At 41.7% G+C, this 24429-nt stretch overlaps 3 protein-coding genes and 1 long non-coding RNA gene across 4 annotated transcripts; 2 read left to right on the top strand and 2 right to left on the bottom strand.

The window, feature by feature from the left end:
- The first annotated feature begins 794 nt into the window (after window positions 1–794).
- Window positions 795–4554, top strand: gamt (guanidinoacetate N-methyltransferase). The gene is made up of 6 exons (XM_046391634.1): window positions 795–1159; window positions 2442–2587; window positions 2737–2800; window positions 3140–3207; window positions 3455–3565; window positions 4288–4554. Exons 1-6 carry the CDS (start codon window positions 982–984, stop codon window positions 4426–4428), a joined length of 708 nt encoding a protein of 235 aa, XP_046247590.1. The 5' UTR covers window positions 795–981; the 3' UTR covers window positions 4429–4554.
- Window positions 4555–7108: 2554 nt separating this feature from the next.
- ndufs7 (NADH:ubiquinone oxidoreductase core subunit S7) lies at window positions 7109–11670 on the bottom strand. The gene is made up of 8 exons (XM_046391637.1): window positions 11555–11670; window positions 10766–10802; window positions 9989–10060; window positions 9765–9885; window positions 8927–9106; window positions 8552–8598; window positions 8176–8264; window positions 7109–7638 (listed from the first exon to the last, which is right to left on the bottom strand). The coding sequence occupies exons 1-8, from the start codon at window positions 11568–11570 to the stop codon at window positions 7541–7543; spliced, it is 660 nt and encodes a 219-aa protein (XP_046247593.1). The 5' UTR covers window positions 11571–11670; the 3' UTR covers window positions 7109–7540.
- A 3088-nt stretch (window positions 11671–14758) lies between these two features.
- On the bottom strand, window positions 14759–23496 carry LOC124060536. The gene is made up of 5 exons (XM_046391635.1): window positions 23349–23496; window positions 19924–20208; window positions 17780–18346; window positions 16977–17190; window positions 14759–15472 (listed from the first exon to the last, which is right to left on the bottom strand). Exons 2-5 carry the CDS (start codon window positions 20195–20197, stop codon window positions 15217–15219), a joined length of 1311 nt encoding a protein of 436 aa, XP_046247591.1. The 5' UTR covers window positions 20198–20208; window positions 23349–23496; the 3' UTR covers window positions 14759–15216.
- Window positions 22568–24059, top strand: LOC124060539. Its single transcript, XR_006843588.1, has 2 exons — window positions 22568–23077; window positions 23490–24059. It is a non-coding gene; the product is annotated as an uncharacterized LOC124060539 (long non-coding RNA).
- Window positions 24060–24429: the final 370 nt, after the last annotated feature.

The following is a 24429-nucleotide window of genomic DNA, read 5'->3' on the forward strand; positions in this document are numbered from 1 at the left end:
CTGTTTTAAAAAAATGTTATGCAATTGGAGCAAATGCACATCTGTTAACAAGCTCTGATGCAACGGTCGTCTTCAGCTGTGAATACTAAAACTCAGAGAGCAGAAAAAAATTAAGAGTGTTCACTCTGCTGCTCATTCTGGGTACCACAGAAATATTAGTCTACTCCAAACAGCAAATGATCACTTGATAAGATGATCCCAACTTCAAAAACGCTCCCACTGGAAAATCCCCTTATTGGCTTTTGTTACTCGGAGACAGATACTTGTCCGATATGAAGATACCGCTAGGTGACAGTTAGCTTAGCTTAGCATAAACAGTGGAAAAATGAAGAAACAACTAGCATGACTTTGTCCAAAAGTAACAGTTTGTTAACAGCATCTCTAAAGCACACTAGTTGTCAACAGATTAGATCATATTTATGTAACATGTAAAAACCAAAGTGTAAAAACAACAGGTTTGCTTTTTTACATATTGACTTGGCTCTGTTACAACCTCTACTGCTGGTTAAAGGTGAAACAAAATGTCTCCCCAGTCCTCGTTCCTGCATTTTATACTGAACTGGGGCTAACGGTACATTAATCCTACCTTAATCAGGCTGTGTAGGACCTAGAGACAGAAACAATATCGAATATCAAAAAAGCAAATGCAACTTTTGATCTCTGAAGAGTTTTATGTTCACTGTGCAAAAAAAGACCGCGTCATCCACTTTCTCCAACATATCAACCACACGGGGGCAACTATGCACACAAAGCGAACCATTCATTTGCCACTGCGTGAATCATCTTCTCTCCAAAGGATCTTGGGCGCCACAGAGCCTTCTCTTGGAATGTTATGTTGACCTATAGTGGAACTCCCGCAGTGTCAGCACTTCTGAGCCCGATATAAACCGCTAACCCCCTACCTTTCACCCTCTTCTGAGTGGTGACAACCGTACACCAGAGCCAAACAACAACCACTGCCTCCTCTGCAATAAAAACAACATGACCACCGCTGCTCAGCCCATATTCTCCAAGGGAGAGGACTGCAAGGGCTCCTGGCATGACGCTAACGCCGGCTACAATGAAACCGACACTCACCTGGAGATCATGGGGAAACCCGTGATGGAACGCTGGGAGACCCCGTACATGCACTCTCTGTCGACCGTTGCAGCCTCAAAAGGTACAAGTGGCAGTTTGAGTAAATCGACGGTCATGGTATCCATTATCGGACACGGCGTTATTTTGATGCCGGCGTCCGAAAATTGACACTGGAGGTAGCCGTTGACTGACCCCAAAATAGCCTTTTTTTGAAGCGTGATTTATGCTACATGTACAACAAGTATGTACTATGCTATACTACATACTGCTCAAAAATATTTGCTATTATATATTATAAAATATTTGTTTTAAGAATCATGCAACAGTTTCTAAACTTGTGAAAGTTTGTGCGATTTGTTTTTTAAATACTATTTAACATTACTATTTAATACTATTATAAAATATGGTAAAGTGACTTTTCACACACAATATTTAGTCTTCATTTGTTTTGTAAAGTGATTTGGAGGACACGTGTGAGAGTGCATGGTGCTTAGTGCTCTGGATACTACAGCAGCTGTTGCTCTACTCATGGGACCCTGCCAAGAAGTCTGCAGGGTGAAACCGCTCATCTTCATTTAGCTGTATGTGAAAAGTGGCCGATCAACAAAACCCTGCAGGAAGGGACGGGGGTGTGCACTGAACTGTCTGCACAATACTGTACAAATGAACCTTTCTTTTGCACTTGAATGAAACCTGTAGCTTCACTGGGATTTCCGGATACTGAAAATGCAAGTTGATGTCGTCCACTTATCTGCATTATTCTTGCACATGCATATCCAAAGGTACATTCTGGCCAGTCACAATAGGGTCCATAGGGCTGAATGTTTAACTGCTAAGCTTGAATTGAATGATTTTCTATGGGACATGTCACAGGATTTTCTTTTCTTTTTTGTGTCTTATCTGGACTAATGTCAACTTCACACAGTTTGCAGACTTTATTTGAAAATTAATTAAATTAAAATGTGAAAATTACACTGAGCTGCGGGTTAAAGGGTCAGTAAATCATTATGAAGAGGGCAAGTGACAACAAATAGCCTTTAGCCCTCATCTATTTATATGTTTCTCTGAAAGGAAACAAGAGCCCCTTGGCCTTTCTGTCCACCACAAGTTATACCTTAAACAACAAAAATCAGGGAGTTTGATCTACGGTCCTGCTAGTCCTATATCACCTCCTGAGCACCAACAACCAACTTCACTGGAAGTAGACAAATGGAACCCAAAGGCGTTAGGTTTTGTTCATGAGCTTATGGGTATTTTATCAGTTATTTAACACTGTGGACGGGTTTGGCTGGAACTGAACTCACAATGTTGTATTTACATTGAATGCATGTTTGTCATTTTGTCATTTTGTTATTGCCCTGTAGGTGGTCGGGTTCTGGAGATCGGTTTCGGCATGGCCATCGCCGCCACTAAACTTGAGTCTTTCCCCATCGAGGAGCACTGGATCATCGAGTGCAACGATGGCGTCTTTGCCAGACTGGAGAACTGGGCCAAGTCTCAGCCACATAAGGTCAGTAGACTTGACTGATAGATAAGCAGGTCAGTATTATCTGCCTATCTTAGTTGAGCACAAATATGTTTGCTTGGAAACTGTAGACCTGTTTGTTCATTTGATTGTTATAGAGCAAATGAGTGAAGTTGGTGTTTCTGTTGCTGCAGGTGGTCCCTCTGAAGGGCCTTTGGGAGGATGTTGTTCCCACCCTGCCAGACAACCACTTTGATGGTAAGAAATCAAACCAGATGTGGAGAACTTTGGTCACATGTGAAGCTCTTCATTTTTACTTAAAATGTGCAATCTTGAGTTTACGGCTTAATATGTTTTGTGGCAAAATTAGAGCAGATGGTTAATCGAAGATAATCTGTTCATGTAGCCAACTTAACCTTTTGCCTTTCATCAAAATCTCATGAAAGTTGGACCACTGGTGTCTGAGATCCTGTGTTTGATATGAACACACTAAATGTCCCATTTCTCTGCTGGCAGAAGCCATAAAAACACATGCAGAAATGTGAATGATATACTTGTTGTAGGCACACAGCTAACACTGTGTCCCTGCTGTCCCAGGTATCCTGTATGACACATATCCTCTGTCAGAGGAAACGTGGCACACTCACCAGTTTGACTTCATCAAGGTAGGTGGTTAAAATCCACGCACAGCACCACAGTGAATTACCCAGTAAATGTGCTGAAGAGATTAAAATGCTGCAGGAGGATTATCACTGAATACTTGGGATTGTTTCCATGCAAACTGGATTAAGGATCCTCAATGACAAAACATGTATCATAAACAGTATTATAGTGGAAAGACGTCAGTCATACATTTGGTGCACATGAATAAAGGACTGACTGATTTGTTGTTATGTCTGTGTTTGCCTGCAGGGTCACGCTCACAGGATGCTGAAGGCCGGCGGCGTCCTGACCTACTGCAACCTCACCTCCTGGGGCGAGCTGCTCAAGACCAAATACGACAATATCGAGAAGATGTTTGAGGTACGTCTCAGTTACCATCCAGATTCTGTCTGTGCAACTTCTCATTTAATACTTCTTTTAGTTTTTTTTTTCACTTTTTGCAGTTTATTGCAATGTATATCCTAACGTAGTGCACCCATGGGACGATGGCGCCCATCAACAACACACAATCAAAAGTGACACACAGTGACTTTTTCACTTTGGACATTTTGCATGCTGCTGAAACTGAGCATATGGTTTAGAATTGGCACGCAGGTGTTGTAATTGATGGTACTTCAAAAGTAATTCTCTATCAAGATCGGGATCAGGATGTGCAGTACATGTTTTAAAACTTTCATTAGCTAAAGATAATTGGTATAGGCTGTCAGATCTTTTAATCCTCACAAAGTGTCCTAAGCTTGACCCTCATTGACAAGTCTTAGTGACGTGCTGTTATACTGACAGTCCTAACACATACCAGCGTAGTCATTCAGCCTCTGATATTGCAGGTGTTGTACCTGTGAATCATCAGCATGTTTTCTGATTGTCCTTCTTCTCCTGGAGCATTTGTTTCAGCAGGGCAGTTCAGACTTTAGTATCCCATTGATAATCCCATGCACTCCCTCCTCCTTCAGGGTTCAGATGAGTATAACCTGAATTGCGTGCTGCGATAATTTTAAGGTTAATGATAAACAAGCTGAAGGGACCTGATAAAGCTGTGAGCCTCCTCGCACTGACCAACTCTGTCTGTTAATCATTTTCAGGAGACCCAGGTACCTCATCTGCTCCAAGCTGGCTTCAAGAGGGAGAATATTAGCACCACCACCATGGACATTGCACCACCCAGTGAGTGCAAATACTATTCCTTCAGTAAGATGATCACTCCAACCATCATCAAGGAGTAAAGTCTGAGGACACCTGCTTTTTTTTTTTTTTTTTACTATAATGTGCCTTCTGAAATGACCTTCCTGACCTCCTCATTCTGTTCACTATCTGCCATATTTCAATAAATCCAAATCCGTCCAAACTCAGTTCACGAGGTGCCTTATTTTATCATATATTCTCTTCTCATGTGGTTTCATTTGGAAAAATTTCAGGCTATTTACAGACTAACTTCTTGGTTTGAGTTGAAGTTTTGGTGCCGCATTAGTCCATTGATGCATTTTATTCTTCACAGCAGCAAATATGAGACAACAGCAGACCGAAGCCACGTGAAACCACCACAAATACATCTACACCCCACTGAGCCTCATCTGTTTTAAGTCTTAAATCACCCAGTGTTTTTCTCAGCATGCATATCCCAGTTTCAGACCAAGCAGTAGATGACTTAGTGTGTCATGAACTTCAGAGTTTATAGTCTCAAGACGTCTTGTCTTTGCTACTCTCACAGTAAAACATTGCAGATTCAGTGTTTATTCCTGTGGGAGCTTGCCTATAAACATGCAAACTAGATGCTAAATAGCTCACCAGCATGTATTGTACTTGCTATGGAAAGCATTTGTTCCTAAAATTGGTGAAAATGTCAGAAAACGAAGATGATTAACTGACAGAAATCTTCAGTTTTACATATTCCATGATATAGCAGTGAAATGATAATTAGAGTACAGACAATATGCACAACTGTGTGAGTAACTGATATGTCACACACCTTTAATAAGCGTTAAAGGTTCATCTCTCTGCATTCAAACAGTAAGTAAGAGGTTAAACAGCCCACTGAGATGGACACAGACTATTCGTTATGTTTTAATTTATGGTCGGAGATAGGAGAGTGTGTTATCTGAACACGTGGGAATGAGTTACCACCTGGCGAGGACGCATTAATCATTAGATGGATGGATGATGCAACACCAGGCTGCGGTCAGGTGGGGAACTGCAGCAGCTGGCAGATCTTAGACACATCAGCATGACAGGAGTTACCAGATGGTTTTAGCTTATTACAGATACAGTGGAGAATAAGAAGGGATTTTTGTGTTTCTGGAGTAGCACTCTGTTAGTTCATAAGTACTCGGTTCTGTCTCTTTCAGCAAATATGTTAATTAAATAAAAGAAATTGTAAGACAAAAACAACTTAGGTTACAACTTAGGTGTTCAAAATACTGTATGTCACCATCACGTACTAGTAATACTATCATGTTACTCAAAATATCAAGACTGGCCTCTGACATCCAGTATCAGCCAATGCGAGTAAGCCTTCTCCCAGATATTGTAAATACTGTGTACTGATATGACAGCATTTTCCACATCCTGCTTTAATGTGTGTAGGAATCCCAGTAACTGGTAAACATCATGGAGATGCAGTTTTAAAACACAACCCATCAATCTTTAACCAGTATTTATGGTGATCGTCGACATGACAGTGTTTCACTTTGATCTTCCTGGTGCCGCGCAGCCGTCACAGCACAAAGCACACACACTGTAATTCAGAGCAACTTAAAGGAAAGAGTGACTGAAGTGTCTCACTCAAGAACCCTTCAACAGCACAGAGGACTGTACCCACGACGCTCAAGATGCATCAGAGCACCTCTGCATACATAATTATAGCAGCTGGTGTCCGCTTCTAACTGAATACACAGAATACTGATTATTGTTCCAAGAAGAAAAGGCAATTCTCACAAAGCTTTTTCAACAGAAATTCACCTCTGAATTCCTACTTTGGTATTTCGCTCTGTGGGTTTGCAGCAGTGACTTATTATCAAATAACTACAGTTTGTGAATCGCAATCGTTTGCCTTCGGGCACCAGTCGAGTTGCAGCTTACATCCATGTCTCATTTAATAAATGCACTGAGGACTTTAAAGGAATTTACTAAAATGTTTGATGTGTAGTTCTAGGTGCAAGTTATCACTATGTTAAAATGTATGAATTCAGTGAATAATTTCCAGCGAGAGACCTGCTGTCTTCACTTAGAGAATATTTTTACAGAGGACTGAAAGAGAGCTTCATCACATGGTGCAAAATCACCTGAAGCCCAAAATCAGCACAACTCACGAGTTTGTGGCGGACTACTGCTGTGTGTCTATTGGTATAACAGTTGCATTCCTTATGACTGAGTGTTAATGTGCTTGGCCAATAAAACTGATTCTAACAGAAGACAAAGAAACTAAAAATCCTAAAACACGGATGTTTCACACACAAGATATGTAGAATGAGCACAGTTTCAAAGCAGACACCCAAGATTTAGTACCCGTACTTCAGTATCTGAACAAATGTGAAATATGGTCACAATCTGCCTTTTCTGACTTACGCTGCTGAATTAGCGTTTCAGCAGAAGACAATTGTTGACCTTCGACCACCAAATTCTGCGGACGTTGGCGTCAAATCTGAAGGAATTCTCTCACGGCGTTCCTGAGATATTGTTTACAAGAAACGGACATACAGCTCAAAACCATAATGCTGCCAGCGAAGGCAACAGCCGGCACAGGGACACAACAATTAACACACAATAAAAATGCATTGTGCTTCTAACTGCTACTGAGTGGGGACCCAGAGCAGGGAAGGTCAGAGTCGGTGACCACAGGAGCCATCTAGTGGCTTAAACTTGGCTTTAGCCTTTCCAGGGGAAAGAATGACACACCAGATGCTAAAATAATGTGTTTTCATGTACGCCCAGTTTATTCAAAATAATATGCAATGAGATAATATAGTATGACACTCTTATCTTACGGTCATGACTAAGTCAGGGTTCGATATTGTAAAATTAAGCACATCTACTTGAATAAAGATGAATTACAGATTTAAACTGTGGCTTAAATCCTGACACAAGTGCAAACCTTGAGTAAGATGCTTACGTGTTGCTCCTGTTACATAAACCGTCTCCATACTCTAAAACTGAACTAAAGAAGAAGAAAAGTGTGTCCGCTGCTGGGTTTGGTTGAAAATAAGCAGCAGTGTACTGTGTGTAAATTACAACAATGGATTTATTGAGTTCCTGCAGCTCTACATGGAGGAGGAGCAGCGCCCCAAATGAAACTAGAAATACAGCATTTATATACCAGATAAACACACACTCTTAACACATTCACTTCCGATACCAGATCTTCAGCTTCTTCTCACGCTTGATTTTCCTCTGCAGCTGTAAAGTCCCATAGAGAAGAGCCTCTGCAGTAGGGGGACAACCTGAGGACAGGTGAGGGGGGAACTGAGCAATGATTGTATATTTTTTTTGGTGGAGATTTCAGTTTAGAGCTGTGGTGAGAAAGAATTTCTGTCCGATCATAAACAGGATCTTTTAATTCTCTGATAACTTATTTATACATTTGGCAGCTAATGTTGCACACTGATTCTATTAGTCCACAAGACACCACTAAATAATGACTGAAATGAACAAGGTATGATATATATATATATATATATATATATATATATATATATATATATATATATATATATGAATAATAAAAATGCAACAATTACCAGTACTACTGTTCATTCTACAACTATTATACACAGCTATTTTATTCCTGAATATGATCCTTAGATAGTTATGGCTACCAAGAGTTGAAGGGAACTACTTGGTCAAAAGTATGTGGGCACCCAAACTATAGAGCCATATTTGTAATTGTTGAACATCTCTTTCTCGACCCGTCGTCTCTAACAGTCTCCACTCCACAATTTGCAGATGTCATAATGTCCATATTATGCAGTAAAAGTTACCTGGAACATAAATGTCCACTGGTACGATTCGGTCGCAACCTCTGACAACAGAGTAAGAGTAGTGGTAGTAGCCTCCTCCGTTAGCACAGCTGGAAGACGAAAATAATGAGGTCCCGTTTAGATGGTTAACGTAAAATACTTATTGAAACTTTCAGATACGACAGTGTGAGGTTTAGCATTTCATGAAAATGCTTGTGGCGATCAAGATAAGGCTTAAAGCCATAGAGTGGGGAAAGAAAGCAGAGCACAAAAGCAGGAATAAAGCTAAACAGTCAGGAATGCAGTAAATGTTAGTACCAGACCAGCTGTGGAGACTTTACTAATACAGGATAGATTACAGTGCCATCTAAATCAATCTCTGCAGGAGTTAACTTACCTTCCCATGGAAATGACATATCTGGGCTCAGGCATCTGGTCGTACACCTGTTGGCAAGGAGATGCGATTCATTATATAATGTCTGACTAAGAGCTAATCTGTCCTTTCAGCTAGAGGAAGGCCTCGTGCCAGTCTGCCAATCCACCGACAGGCTGCTCATAATCCAGCCAGCATTTGAACAGCTATACTGTTCTCAGCGCTCGCATCCTGCAGACAGAGAAGTCTGAGAGAGAGGCGGCTTTTCGCAAACCTGAATCAAACTCAAGACAGCAGTTCGGCATGTTTTTTGGAGCATCATTAGATGAATTACACTTAAAATGTTAGATACTGGTGATACCACTGCTGCTGTAAAATTGCACCCGTTTCCCTCATCACCTTCCGTAGAGCCGGAGCCATCTTATTGGTCAACGTTCCTGCCACAATCATGACATCAGCCTGTCGGGGACTTGCTCTGAAGACCACTCCGAAGCGGTCCATGTCGTAACGAGGTGCCGCCATGTGCATCATCTCCACTGCGCAGCATGCCAGGCCAAAGGTCATAGGCCACAGAGAGCTCTGAGGGGGTAGCAGAACAGCCTTAAGTCCCAAAATCACTAACAGTGCACACACATTGACACGGTTACTAACAAGAAAAAACAAACACAATACTTGCTTTAGTGCATTGTTCAAAATCAGCTGAAAGCACACGCAGACTAGAGTTGCATCAGTAGATCTGCTTGAACAGGCAACACTTATTATCATCATTCTATCTGATATGAACAAAACCAAACCTGAAAAACCACAGCCGAGCAATACATAACAGCTCGATGACACTCAAATTCTTCTCTGTTGAGACTGAAGTCACAGTTTGTGGTGTTAGGAAATGCCACACAACTGCCTCTCAGTCAGCGTCTGAGCATTTGGCATGTTGTCAAGATTTTTAAGCCACAGAAAGTCAACCATCCACTCTCTGGCTTGTTTGTTGCCTTTAAAACTTTAAATGATCACTGGTACATCTAACACGTACCGTTGGGTGGCATTCAACTCAATATGACTCACATGTGTGGCTGCCTCTGTAATTTTCATCTTAATTACTAGCGTGAATACAGAAAATACTGGGATGAAATAGTTTCAATCCGAGTTGGACAGATGAGGATGTAAAGTAAATGAGAAAATGCTGCAGACTTTGATGAATCCACCCCACAACACAACCAGCATCCTCTCATCCACTCACCCTGCGCGCCCAGTTAACCAAGTCGTCCAGCTTGGTGATAACATACTCCCCCTTGCTGCTGGCTACAGATGCTGGTTTGGCTGCTGCCACTGCAGTGCTCTTCTCTCTGACTGGAACCACACTGCAACAGAAGGATGGGGAGGATCTTCACCGTGTGCACAGTGTTTACTGAGTGTCTGTTCTTCATTCTGATATTTACACCAGAGTACTTTTGGTAAACTCACGTTGTGCTGGTGTTCTCATTTTTTGCACCGTTGTGCAGACTCTTCTGTTGAACTACAAACACTGAAATGGGCCTTTTGGATGGAGGAAAGGTCAGAGAAACAACAGTAACAGCAGAAAAAGTCAGCAAGATGTAATGAAGTTTAAGTCAATGAAATGAATGAAATAAAAGGTAATGGGAAAACTTGTATGAAAATCTTAATCATAACAAGCATATGTTAGAACAGCTGATTTCACGAGAGGGCAATACTGCGATAATACTGTGTGAAACTGAGTCATTTCCAGACACTGTGAGCGATGGACAGATGGGCAGATTTTATTGTAGGATACGATAAATTTATCTGAGCTTCCTCAACCTGATGATGACTTGAAGGATTAACTTGACTGCGCCTCTGAACAGCATACAGGCTGAGAGCTCCTGCTGCCAAAAGTAAGACTGCACAGTCTGTCGAGCACAGCGAATGCTTCAGCACTCGCTTTCGAGTGATGATTTTAAATTACAAAATAAAGCCCAGGTAGGCTGAAAATGAGTTATTAGATACATAAAAAAAATCCGTACAATCTTAATCAGTATCATCTTCAATGACTGATTGTGATGTGGTGCATTTTTGGTGAATCAGAATTCAATTGGAACTTTACAATACATGAGTAACAAATATGTTTATGCGGGTATTGAAAACACTTCTGAAGGTTATAATACTCAAGCAAGCTTTCGGACCAGCTGGGCTAAGCTGGACTTATTAAAGTTTCGAAACGGAACACGATTAGAAGGTTCTTACCTTGTTGAAAAGGTGCCAAACATGGCCAGGCGAGGCGCTGCAAAACAGAAGCATTCAACAAACTGAAAAATTATATAATAACAATGACAACTTGTAAGTATTTCACATGTTTTAACAGCTGTATTGTCAGATTACTGACCAAACATTGTATTCAGGTATAACAAAAAAATTGATAAAACCCTTTAGCAGCACAGACTCTTTGTGATGGATACATTAGTTTAACACGGACGAGATCCATCTGGAGCCACAGATACAGAAATAAATAATTAAGGTGTAGACATTCATACTTGACTAGACAAGACCCACTTTTACGTCAATACATGCCGAAATGGAGGATAGTCCCGGGCGATTTGCAAAAACCTTTAAATTAAACGCAGCACAGTGTTCGTAACGGCTGGTGAGAATCCCACACTGGCTGGTTTTCAATGGGAGATTTACGTGATGCATGACAAGCACTGGGGTTAGTGACACATTTTGTACGGTTGTGCACCCACAATGTAAACAAAACAAATACTAAAATAACGGACTTTACGTTACTTTAAAGATGCCATACGTCTATACTTGTGTTGGCTCATGTTAGCTAACCTGGTCAGCCTCCATGCTAACGCAGACAGAGCAAGGTCAGTGTGCGCATTCACTAAAAGCTATAAATCCGATTACCGACAAACCTAAATTACCGGCTGGTGCACTTATATGTGCTTCATTCCCTAAATACCCCGATCCACATATGTCTACGCACGCAGCGATGTTTACTTAAAAGCATGTCGTTTTTGTCAAAACATTACTTACCAACCAACGCCGCCATCTTTGGGATTCTGGTGACGTCAGACTGCTTCCTGTGCTCGTATGAGCTCGTGCTGCAGAGGGCGCTGCTGTAACGTAGACAACCGCTTTAATCCACACCAAAAGAAGATCAAATGTGGACATACGGTGTCTCCTCACCTGTAACGTAGAGGTTTGTTAGGTAATAAGGTATTTTTTTCTTCTTCTTCTCTGCATGAAGATCTAAATGTGTTTCTCAGCGTTGTCCACACAGCCAGGAAGAGAGATTTTGAATCATTCGTTTTTGTGTTAGCTTAATGTATTCACGTTTAGATGTACAGTAATTAGAGCTGTAAAATGTAGAATGTGAAGTCCCAGAGGAAATAGAGAGGACATCTCAGTGTCATAAAGATGTCTGCAGCCCCAACCACCAACTGAGACACTGTGACTAACATCCAGAAAAAGATTGTAAAATGTTCTTAATGTTTGCGTCGTTTTTTTTTTGACATTTATACATTACTTTAATTTCTAAATTTTTTTTTATCTCATGCATGAAGGTTTTTCATACACTCAAACTAGCGTACAATATTTATCAATACAAATAGACAGCCTGGACAAAAACGTTTATTTCTGAGTCTTTATTATAGTTATTTAGCTCCCCCCAGTGGGGTGACTTTCAAGGTCTGGGAACCGTAATGTGACAGTCTTGTGGTGTATTTCTGAGTATTTCTTTTTCCGAATTCAAACAGATGTTTAAATAATTATCTACGATGACTAAAGCAAAAAAAAAAAAGCAAACAAACTTAAGTGAACAGTACACACAGCCAGGCACCACAGTCACTGACACATGGGCAGAGGTGCAGAAGTAGAAAGTGGCTCAGCTATTGGCAGCTGGAGATCAGGATTTATGACTTTAAAGAATAAAACAGGCTGTTTTATTTCATGTAATTTATTTTAGAGCCTTTATTGACCGCATCCTCCAGGGATCCAACACGGTGCTTGAGCATATAGCTGACAGTCACTTCCACCAAAATCAAGCATGAGAATACACCATACAGCACAAGTGAACATGGATACAACTTTGCGGAGAATATTTGTGGCAGCACGAGTTATACTCAAAGTACTCTTTGAAAAGAAATACACTTTACTTTCACTTTAGATCTCAGGAATTGAGTTTGTCTGACCCAGATAATTAGATTGGAGCAGCAGCCTGGTTCTACTGGTTGAGCAGCTTTCAAGTCATGTGTTGTCAGAACAAACACATTTATTGTTTATAGAAAGAGTACAATATACAAAACCCAAATATAAAAACTCGACTTGTTAAAATTTTGGTCGACTTTGGTGGTGGTGAAAGTGCCAGATCAAGGTCATAAGTGGACCCTGAACCAGGATTACTTTTTCAAATTTTCAAGGTTAAGAATGAACTTTTCGCGCTGAAATATTACTGTTTTGTTTTGTCTTTTATTACAAAGTTAAACTCGATTAGTCAGGCTGCAGTCTTCATTTGTGCATTTAGGTTCACCAGCACAGTGCACAGCAAAGGCAAGCGTGCGAGCACAATAAAAATAACAAGCACTGTCAGGCCTCTTGAGCAAGGCACTGAATGGAGCGGCTCGGCGGCTGACAGCAGCAGACTGTGGGTTTTACTGGGCAGCTTCCAGAGGAGAGAACTGATGAAGGTCTTTCCATGAATTGAATGGAATAAATCTTCAAACTGAAAACAGCATCGCACAGCAGCCTGGCACTGCAGCTAATGGAATATCAGTTAATCAGACAATTATTTTTTGATGAATCATTTAGTCCATAGCAGCAGTCTCAAGCTCAAATTACCTGCAGGCTACTGGCCAGGTTGAAGACTGAGCAGAGAAAAGAAAACTAAAATTGAGATCAAAAGCTCCAGAACAGCTGTCAAAGCCCCAGTGTTGTTTTGTTTTATTCATTTTGTTTTACCTTCACAATAATGTCAGATTGTTCTGCTGTATGTCATGTAATTCTGAAAAAAAAGGGCTAATTTTTCCTTGCAGATGAGGCCTGAAGCGGTCACATTAAGCTTGATGAAAATGTAATTAGTCAGCCACCTCTCTTTAAAGCGTCTGTCCTACACGTCAACCTTTGTTTCCAGTTTGAAAGCTACTCACAGTAATGTCCCCTTCTTTGTTTTAATGCATGTATTTTCTGTTCCCTGTTTGCACTGTTCTTGCCCCTTTATGCATCTCTGACCAAATCAGTTTTCTCTTTTGTACAGTAAAGCTAAATTTGATTTAGTTTGATTTGAGAGCTGCTGGCCAAATATGGTGTTACCACATTTCACATTTGGGCACAGCCCACTATACTAACATTAAATCTGAAGAAAAATAAATGTTTTTATGACCAGAGTTTGCAAGCTCTAAAATCAAATGATTCAAATAAAGAGAAATACTCCTTTGAACAACAGAGGAAACATTGAAATGAGAAAAACTAAATTGAATTACATTGATTTTTGGGCCAGATTTAAAATTCCAAACACGCAGGGAGGTCTGCGTTGTGAGCCAGATCTGGTCCCCATGGAGGTAAACTGGTCTACAAAATGTCAGATGTGATGACACTGACCTGATAAGCCCAACCTTCAAACTTGATTACTAAGTCTGACCTGCAGGCAGAAAAACATTATTTCGTACTGGTATTAAACTGGTATGAAAATAGAAATCATATGTGAAAGAAAGACAAGACGGAAAGACTCCTGCATGCTGCCAGTGCTGACTTTAGTACAGACGCAACATTTCAGACTTAAGGCCAACCGTGCGCAGAAGTAAACCTTTTCTTTCTTCGAATTGGTTAAAACAAATAAATCCTGAGCATCTGAGGCTGAAAAGTGTTTATTCTGACATGATAAATACCTTGAGGCAAATGAACTGCCTTTAATTAAAGCAATTTGGATAGCTCTTTCATCTATGGCGACTAAGTGGTCCAAAAAAAAAAACCCATCTTCAGCATCCTGTTTTTGTTTTGGCCTTTTGTTTTTTTTTGTTTTTTTTTTTTTACACCACAAACCGAGCGAGCAACATCAGCAGCAGTGAGGACGCCAGCAGGGTGGAGATGGTTGACAACCATAGAAACACAGAGAGCATGTTATCACATAATGACAGTCTCAGTGCTGAACACACACATATAATGTAGTTTCTCCAGGAATAGCTGCTCAGTCAAAGCAAAAGCAGTCAGTGAAGGGTCTAAAAACTGGAGAAGATGAGAGGATGTTTTTACAAATGGCTTTTATTCTTTCTTCGACATGTACAAACCTTTTGGACAGTTGAAATAATAAAGTCTGTCAACTGAAGTTGCTTTGCTCGTGGTTTTTAAGGTCAAACCAAAGTCAGTCACATATATAGCAGAGCTTTTAAGTACTGAGAGTTCAAAACATTAAATATAGGCACTGGAATCGCTTAAGAGGACAAATGTTTAGAGACTACGGCATTGTTCAAAGGCTTCCTCCGCCACTAGCAGGGAAAGAGCTCTTGCATTTCAGATAATAAGCATGAATCCACATTAAAAAAAAAGTCCTGCATAGGAGGAGCAAAAATTACAAGTTAAGCCGTCACAGACTTGGAGGTTATAGTTGCAGCGTGTGTTGCTGTGCTGAACTGCAGACCACAGGAATGACCTATTTTTGGAAAGATCTCCTCCTCTGAAAGAAGAAAGCGCAGCTCGCCTCCTCACTGATCGTCCAGGATGTCTGTGGGTAGGATGTCTGGTGTGCCACTCGGGCTCTGTGATGTCTCCCCTGACCAGGAAGAGGGGGTGACCTGATTATAGAGGACGTCCTGAGAGCCAAAAAGTGGTTCTTTGAGATTCAGGGTGTATATGAGGAACAGATTGAGAGCCACCACGGCGAGGAGCGGGAAGACGGTCAGGCCGGAGCCGAAGCCTCGCCAGGAGCTGCAAGCGTTCAGGCTGACCCAGTAAACAAGCCTGAGAAGGGAAGAAAAAAACATGAAATCACCAGTTAAACCAAGCCAGGAAGAAGAACAATTTCTTAAGTTTAGGTATCGCTACAATCATGTAAAATTACCCCTTTACAAGTAGACTCTTCTTTGTGATATGTTATACAGCATAGTCAGGTGTCTAAGTGTACCAATCAGAACCTCAGGATCAATAGATATGAGGGTCACGAGGTCAGTTCACTTTATTAGAAACAATGGATCCACAAAGCAAGAAGGAAGAAGACACAGGAGGAAGGTGGGTGACGAATATTTTAGAAATGTTTTTCAGCATGACGGTGGAGAGTGTGTGACCACAATCCCTACACACAACTGAACCTCCCGGAAGCCATGGTGGAAGCCTGCGGTGATGTGACTGTGCAGAGTATCCACAGATGGTTAAGGCACAGAAAGGGCACAGAAAGGGCACCCCCCCCACCCCTCATGCTGCTTGGCAAGCGCAAGCATAATATGTGATGTTGATGAGATATGGTCTGACGCAGACCTGAAACAAGGTGATGCTTATTCACAGCTGAGTACATTACTGAGCATGGACTCTTCTTTTTGTCTGTGTGATATTGTGAGGGTCAGCTTTTTGACCAAAAACAGCATATACATACATTAAATGTTCCTCTTAAGATGAAGCTGTTGTGTCCCTTGCACAAACCCAAATAAAAAAAAATACAGCTGATGGAAAACCTTCTAGAAGAGTCTAGTTATGTTCTTCCTGTGAAATGAATCACTTGGCTGTTGTGGCAGTTTGACACTTCAGAGCAGCCGCATAGCAAAGCGGCTATGGCAGGATCAGAAGCAGAGTGCTGCTACGAACTGAGCGGATAAAAGAGTTCAGTGAAGCCAAAGGAGTTCGTCTTAACTTGTGTCACAGTCTGAACTCACTGCTGCTCTGCAACATGCTGCCAAAAGCTCTCTTTGGCTTTGTTAATGACAGTGGTTGTGTTTGTTTTTAGCCATGCTAGCGGTGCGGCTGCAGGGACGGCAAAGTTGGTCTGTCAGTCCGCCACTTTGGTGCAGACGCAAATATCTCAACAACTACTGGAAGGATTGTCATGAAATTTTGTACTGGCGTTCATGGTCCCCAGAGGATGAATCTCAAGACTTTGGCAGTTCATTTATTTCCACCTGCAGAGCAAATGTTTTAGTTATTCAGTGAAATATCTCCACATCTACCAGATGGATTGATTCAAGTATTTGTACAGACTTTTGTGGTTTTTAGAGGATTAGAAGACACTGATGCTCCTCCGACTTTTCCTATACCGCCATCACGAGGTTGACATTTGTGGTTCTTAGTGAAATGTCTCACCAACGATAATGAAATTTGGTCAAGTCCTCCTCAGGATGATTTGTATTAAGTTTGGCGATGGCCTGATCTGTATTAATGTCTGTTTATCAAAGGCATGAAGAATTATTTTTGAACTGGAATAAAACATTTTGAAGAACTCGTGGCTCGGTCTGTCGGGTGCTTTCATGAGCCTCACCTTCCCAAGATGAACATGGCAACCAGTATAGGCACCAACTTCAGCTGGTCTTGAGGCAGTAAAGCGGCCATAACGACGAGGTTGAGGACGTAGAGGAGCAACTGCTCCAAGGACGCCGTGACAAACAGCTGCTGAACCACTCGTCCTCTGGGAAAGGACTCCTGGAGACTGAAGGAGGCTGTGCAGAACTGGCACGCTGCACCCATGAGCATCGCTATGAGGGATAAAAGAGCAATAAGTCAGTTAGCATCTTGAACCTTGGCCATCTTTCCACAGACAGTCCTCAACTTTGCGCAACTCCTCGCTGCACTTGATCTTGTCTGACAGCATACTTTGCTTTAATAATATCTTAATTTGAATAGAGCAGCTGCCAGCAGAATGGCCTGCATGCAAATACTCCTACACTGTCACCGGCCTGACAAATGGATGACAGGAAACTGGTCTGGAGAGGCTTTGATTTGTATGTTTTTGCCACCTGCCCTCTAGATCAGGTCACTCAGGTTGGGAATTGATTAAAGTATTCTGAAACAATTAGGCCATAGCCTGGGAGACGAAAGACGCAGCCAACCTCTTATTGTAGTTTCCATTTAAAGCTATGTGCTGGAGAAGGAAATTATGCTTCTCTCCAGAGAGCCCGAGGAGACGTCTGCTGTGCTGAGGCTGAAAGCGCATGAAATTAAAGGGGACAGGAGACACTGCAACATTCCAAGACGAGGCGGCTAGACAAACCAAATCCTCTCTTAATCTTTATCTTTCATTTATAGCTGTTGTTGAATGTCAGCGTGCAGGTGTTTGAAGCGTACCGAGCAGGATGGGGACGGCTGCCACCACACAGCAGCAGAGGGTGAAGACGATGCGGCTGCTTGGGTCGGGGCAGTCGGGGGGTTTAATGGGGACGTAGAAATAGAGTGCATAGAAGATCCCGGCTACACACAGAAGAGAGGCCAGCACGGAGAAGAAAGCGGGAACTCGGCCGCTCTGGCAGCATTTGCACTGGCAGCAGCGGCAGCAGGATCGTCCCCGATCCGAAGCCTCTTCTGCAGGCCCGCAAGCCTCTCCTTGCCTCTCTGAGCTCCACACGGTCAGCTCCACGCTCTCTGCCGGCGGGCCTATCAGAGGTCGACCCTCGTCCACAGTGCAGTCCAGGGTGGTAGATTCTGGACTCCATCTCGGTGTGTCTGTGCCATTGGGAATGTCTCCCTGAGAGGCTGGGGTTGGACAGCTGATGCAGTTTTCCGTGGCAGCGTCCAAATTGTTTGCAGTGACGATCGGACTGGAAAGAGTTTGATCCAGCTCCCCCTCCTGTGTCTGATCTGCTCGTGGCTGCTCTGGGAGGTGGTCTCTGGGCTGCTGGTGGCAGGGAGCAGAGCCTGTTCAAATCACAGCACATTTTAATACAGAATCCAAAACCAGATACTGAAAGCACTCAATTGCAGACTCACACTAATCAGTCATTCCCTTACTGCATGTCAGGCTTCTGCTTTGCCCGGGTTTCATGTAACATTTCAGAGGGGTGGGCACAGGGCTGGATTAACCTATTAGGAGGCCCCGGAGCCAAAAATTGCTGTCAGGCCCCTATTGACCCCACATTCTACCCTCTGAGCATTGTGTTTGCACCCTGTCTCCTCCACGTTCCCACAGCTACAGCGTACACAGAAACCAACCATGCAACAATCCCAGTCTCTACAATGAAAGACAGGGTCGTGATGCAGGAAGTGCCGTAGTTTAAAGTGAACCTTGATGATGCAATCATTCAAATGCAAAAAAAAACAAACAACCGACAGCATTTTTGACTGGTTGGTAATCCAGCTTTGGGTATTGCAATATTCAGACAGGGGCCCCAACAACATGTTAATTCATGGAGCGACTGTAAACATGTGCATATATTCTCTTAACATTTCCATCTGGGTTTTTGTTGTTGCTCCAGGTTATCGCATCAACATCCGTTAAACATCTAAATGATTTCTTGGGGTTGAAGCATGAGCAGTAGCAGAGTGTTTGAGCTGGAGATGACTCACATCATAGTTGACACTAAATACTGCTTTAAATCCATCTTAAACTTTACCTGTCTCACGTCTGTTTTGACTTATAACAAACAAAAAGAAATGAGCTTTTTAGTTTAGTTAGTTCGTTATGTGTCATGCATACGGAAGCGCCCATCCTACAGGGACTTTGTAAGACACCACAACTACTTTTGACGTGGTGAAGTGTTTGTCAGACAAGACACGTGACTTTTCAAATTTAACATTACAACGCAAACAAAGAACTTTGTCTCCACTCACAAGTTGGACAAATAAAGTCTGCCACAAACAGACTTTCTTTGTCCTGAAACACAACTCAGGCTTTTTAATATTCCACCCAGAAAGACATTTTATTTAAAAGTGCAGTCCTTGAATGATCATATAATTAGCATGGAAACAAGAAATGGACTTTAAGTCTTCAGTCTCGCCTAAATCGCATCTTTTCTCTCCAGGGATTCAATTAAACCTGCCCATTTGTAAAGCCAGTGGTCACGTACCTGAACTTAACTGTTAGATGGTGACTCACTTTTTGCCGATTAAAACAAAAGGCGAAATCAAAAACATTTTTTCCCACCCCATATTGATTTGTTATGTCCTCCCTAGTGTCACAAGCAACCTGTAGAAATAATTTAAAGTCCCTTAAGGTTTTATGCTTGACGTGAACATTGATTTAGTCCAGGGCTCCTGTAAGTAGATCTACACATCTGTTTAACTTTAAAAACAAAAACACCCTCCTTTAGCATTATGTTCAAAATGGTAAAGACATGTGCAACTGTTGCTCTGCTTTAATCAGTCCTGACTCTGTCTTAACCCTCCAAGGATTCAGTCTGGACTCAATCTCAACTTTAGCCGTCGCTAATTTGCTCTGGCCTCCCCTCAAACCCTGCAGCGCCGTCAGACAGTAAAAAGCAGCAGTAATAACTCACTCCTTGGCTGATTGGTTGCTGGTGGCGGTTCAAGGGAATGCTGGGAGCCGGAGACGGAATGGGAGGACGAGTGCAGCTCCTCCACCGAGGACTCGGGGCTGTCTGACACCGGCGCCAAGGAGATCTGAGTGTCCAGGTCCAGGAAAGGGGAGAAGGAGAGCCTGGTCGGGTCGATGTCCTGGAGCTGGTTGATGATGTCGCTGATGGACTCCTTCATGCTGTCGAGCTCCTTCACGTTCTGCCTGTTAGTGGCCTGAAGCCCCGAGGTGCTCATAGTCACGCAGCCTGAGAGGAGCAGCCCAGAACCAGTTAAAAACACCAAACCAGGAACACACATGGTAGTAAAAAAACCCATGTCCATTCTCCAAGTGTCGTAGAGGCCAAATCAGTACACAACTGCACTGTGAAATCCAAATTCAAAATTTTTTCAAGCATCTGGTCTCACGTGTGACTGAAAGAAGCCACATCATCATAAATCCCAACACAATATTTAAGGTCACTTAAAAATAATTTTAAAAAAAGCTTTAGAAAACAGTTTTGAACCAAAATGAGAAGTTCCTCAAAACCTGATTCCCCCCCAAAAATCATAAAGCTGGAGTCAGATCAGTCCAATAAAAGTTGTGAGTTGGCCACTTCATAAATATTAAATACTGTCCTCTCTGTTTCTTTTATCTCCTTTATTCCCCCTTTTCTTCTACATCACTTTGTAAATTATGAAGCCTTAAAACTTTAATGGGACTTTCTGTGGAGTGACGTCAACCCGGTCATGTTATGTGAGGAAAGGGGCTTTGTGGGACGAGAGGAAATCAGTGTTGATCCCAGTTTATGTCTGTGGTGGTACAATAATCATCACTGACGGGAAGTCAGGAGTTTATCTTCCTCTGCAAGGTAACGCTGCCTGTGCAGGTTTGAATTGTTATCGCTGAACTTTTTTGTTTTCTCAAGACCTTTTCTCACAAAATCAGCTCAGGAACAAGCTGGAATCTGATGCGGTTTTTATAACATTAGAAGACACGAGACAGGACCGATTAACTACAGCTGCACAGTCTGCTGCAGAAAGTCTTAACATCACATACATTTTCTGTAAAGCTTATAAATGATTGGGACAGACCACAAAGGACACATCTAATCACGTATCCAAAGGACACTGCACATATGAGACTGCAGTGGCTGATCATGCAGCCAGAACGCTGACATTTCCATCTCATCTTTTGTCAAATGTAGAAGCTATTTGTGGTGGCTGATTATGTTTATATTTAATAAATGCTGAAATTTGATTACTTTTCTGCCATCAGTATAAACATATAGTAAGTAAAGGAGAACTTGAGTTAGATATCAATATCAGTGTTGATACCAGTCTCATATTCGCGTATTAAATATGAAGCCATAGAGAGCAGCGAAACAGCTTAAGAAGAGAAGTTAAAAATAATGTTTAACCTTTTTTTTTTGTATGTCTTAAACAAATGAAACATAATGAGCTGATTAATGAAGTTTAAGGGTGCTGGTGCTGATTCTTTGTACAGAACTGGGCTCGTTATCTCCCTTTTCCCGGTTTGTATGCTAAGCTAAGCTAACTGTCCACTGGCTCCAGTTTCATACTGAACAGCCACGCATCAAAGTGGTGTTAATCTTCTCATCTGACTTTTAGCAGGAAAGGGAACATGTAAATTTTGCAAAATGTTGAACTATATCTTAAAACTATGTCTATGATAAGTCAAGTACAAGTTTTAACAAGTATCCAAAGTTTGGTCAGTCATTTTATAAAACTCTTCTGCCTTCAGCCAATATTGAATACTTGCTAAGCCTTTTTATCTAACAGTTTGAACGATGGGTAATGGTAAAGTACTCATTAATAAAAAATCACATAAAATACTCAGCACTTCACTCATTTTTAATGCTTTTAGAGGCCATCAAATACTGAACTAATTAAGAATAAATCCTTCATTATAGTCCCAGTGAAGTGAAAAAAGTAATGAAAAAAATAAACAAGGTTTCTGTAATAGATGTTCTGATCCCTCAAATCTGCCTTGGGGAGTCTTTAGGGGGTCCTGAACCCCACTGTAAAAGCATAATGCAGGTTGTTTGATCAGAAATAAAACAAGGCAGGATTATGTCACAAATCAAATATAGTGAATGTAGGAAAATATTCTTGTGATTTCTTATGGGGGGAAAATAACTTCAGTTACATGTCATCAGGATTCAATTATGTGGTTACCACTAGTGGAAAAGTAACTCAGTACATTCATTCAAGTGCTGTACTTAAGTACTGCTACTTTACACGTCTACAGCACTAATGATAGTATTCTTACTGCACTGTACTTACCAGCTGCAGTTACCTTCCAAATTAAGAAGTTAAAAACACGTTTGATAAGTTCATAAAGTGCGATGCAAACACCAAGCACTGCATGGGACAGCTGAAATTAGCTTCAACTCGACCGAATACAACATGAAAGTAAAAACAATAATATAACACTGACAGGGAGTACTTTCACGTGTTATACTACCAGCAGAGCATTTTTGTTACCAGTACTTTTGAGTAATTACAATACAGGGCTTTAACTTGCAGAAGAATATTTTAATAGTGTAGCTTTGCTTCTGTTACTCGAGTAAAAGATTCAAATACTTCTCTTTTTTACCACTTGTGGTTACTTTGGCGGTTCTCATCACAAAAAATCGCGTAAAATTTGTTTATTGCGTGAGTATTTGGACAAAAGCGCCGGACTTCACTGACTGTAGTGTAACACCAAATCAGGCGCCTTGGCGTTATTTTAACCGTACGATGAATTTCAGAGGCTTTCAATGAAATCTGCGGATTGAATTTGGAGCATTTACTTCTGGATGTGCTTTTGGCGCACATCCAACGGTGGCGCAGAGTCTGCACGCAAAATCTGTGGCGAGGATCTTTCTCCAAACAAATGAGGACTTTACCATGTATAGAGCGCGATTGGGACTCGTCTGGCTTTCTCTCTCTCTCTTCTTTTTTTTTTAGGTCCGACGGGGAATAAATCTCGGTGGTTATCAGTGACGGTGGCGTGGATGTGGAAACGCGCGTACGGAGGGGCAATGTGCTTCAACTCCCTCCGCTGGAGAAAAAAAAAACAGTTGTAGATGGGCAACTCTCTCAAACAAAGATGTATTACCATCTCACACAAAGGTAGGAAACGTGGTTTGGTCTGGTTTAATACGAAGGCTGCAGAAAAATGCCTAATTTGGTTATGGATAAAACAAACACATCTTAAATCTGTGCGTAAAGGACACGCGAGTCATTCGGAAAGAGCAGCTCTGAAACCGTATATTTAGTGGCCATTCAGCGGCAATTACAGCAGTTAAGGTTTCAGAGTGTGAATGTGAATGAATTTAGCTCAGTGAAATGCCTGCCTAAGCGCTTTATTCAATCAGAAACACGCATGTATAAACGGACTTACTTTAGTCGCAGGTTGCGGAGTATTTGGTGAGTTTACTCCTCTTGCAATAAATTGATTTTAAAAAACAAAACAAAACAAAAAATCCTCCGTCTGTCTCTGCTTTTCTTCCCTCCCCCCTCCGTTTGCTTTTTTGTCTTCCAGGATCCTGAACTTCTGAATCAAATTTCAGGACGGACAAAATACTAGGCTTTTCCTCCGCCCACACAGGTTTTTTTTCCCCCTTCTCCTTCCTGGGTACCATGTCAAACACCATATGGAGCAAATAAAGCCCGAGCGGCGGCAGGAGGAGGAGGAGGAGGAAGACGAGGAGGAGGAGGAGGCAGCGCTTTCTCTCAGTTTACCTTCAAATTCAACATGAACAATCACATCCATCACAAACACGAGTTCATCCAAACAAGGCGGTAAACATTTACGCTCAAACTAAACCTCCGCCGACCTCTCAGCTTCACACGCGGGATGAGATTGTGTACTAATGACTTTACTGTATTAAAATCCTACATTCGTATTTGAAGCAGGCTGATATAATCACAGGCTGTGATCAACACTGACTTTATTTTATTTATTCTCGGTCTGAAATGTGCTTTATAAAACACAAAAGCTAAACATTTGCAGGTCCCAGCCTCTTAAGAAGGTGAAGATCTGCTGCTTCTGCTTCATATCACCGTTGACTCACATCTGATTCACTGGAGAAATAAAGTTAATGTCAGCTCTGGTTTGTTTGTGATGTGCCGTTTCCTTCTGCACCACAGTCACATTCATACACTGAACGTTTACATGCAGGTGTTTGAGATTTGTTTTGACAAATTAATTTTTTATGTCTTCTCAGGCTAATTTGGCTCAGATTCTTGACACTCTTGTGAACTGATCTCTCTTATTTAACACAGCTTTTCCATTTGCTCTCCTCACCCTCTGCTGGCTTCTTCCTGCTGCACAGGAAGCGAACTTATTATTCAGCAGCAGGAACAGCATTTTTGTTTTTAAAGAAATAAAAGACCACAGAAACTCGGCTGAAAAGCTCGGGCTGATGAAGAGAAAATAACCACAAACGCGACCAGCGGACTGGATGTTCAGTACACGCTAA

This window comes from Scatophagus argus, chromosome 6, assembly GCF_020382885.2.
Source record: "Scatophagus argus isolate fScaArg1 chromosome 6, fScaArg1.pri, whole genome shotgun sequence".
NCBI lineage: Eukaryota > Metazoa > Chordata > Actinopteri > Scatophagidae > Scatophagus > Scatophagus argus.

Excerpts from the sequence above, each read along its gene's own strand:
- gamt (XM_046391634.1), top strand. The coding sequence starts at position 982 with ATGACCACCGCTGCTCAGCCCATATTCTCCAAGGGAGAGGACTGCAAG. Across the intron at positions 2,588-2,736 it reads CCAAGTCTCAGCCACATAAG|GTGGTCCCTCTGAAGGGCCT; the intron begins GTCAGTAGACTT and ends CTGTTGCTGCAG. Across the intron at positions 3,566-4,287 it reads ATATCGAGAAGATGTTTGAG|GAGACCCAGGTACCTCATCT; the intron begins GTACGTCTCAGT and ends AATCATTTTCAG.
- ndufs7 (XM_046391637.1), bottom strand. Across the intron at positions 9,886-9,988 it reads AATGAGAACACCAGCACAAC|TGTGGTTCCAGTCAGAGAGA; the intron begins GTGAGTTTACCA and ends CTTCTGTTGCAG. Across the intron at positions 8,265-8,551 it reads TATGTCATTTCCATGGGAAG|CTGTGCTAACGGAGGAGGCT; the intron begins GTAAGTTAACTC and ends TTCGTCTTCCAG.
- LOC124060536 (XM_046391635.1), bottom strand. The coding sequence starts at position 20,197 with ATGAGCACCTCGGGGCTTCAGGCCACTAACAGGCAGAACGTGAAGGAG. Across the intron at positions 18,347-19,923 it reads AGCAACCAATCAGCCAAGGA|GCTCTGCTCCCTGCCACCAG; the intron begins GTGAGTTATTAC and ends TGATTTGAACAG. Across the intron at positions 17,191-17,779 it reads AGCCGTCCCCATCCTGCTCG|CGATGCTCATGGGTGCAGCG; the intron begins GTACGCTTCAAA and ends TATCCCTCATAG.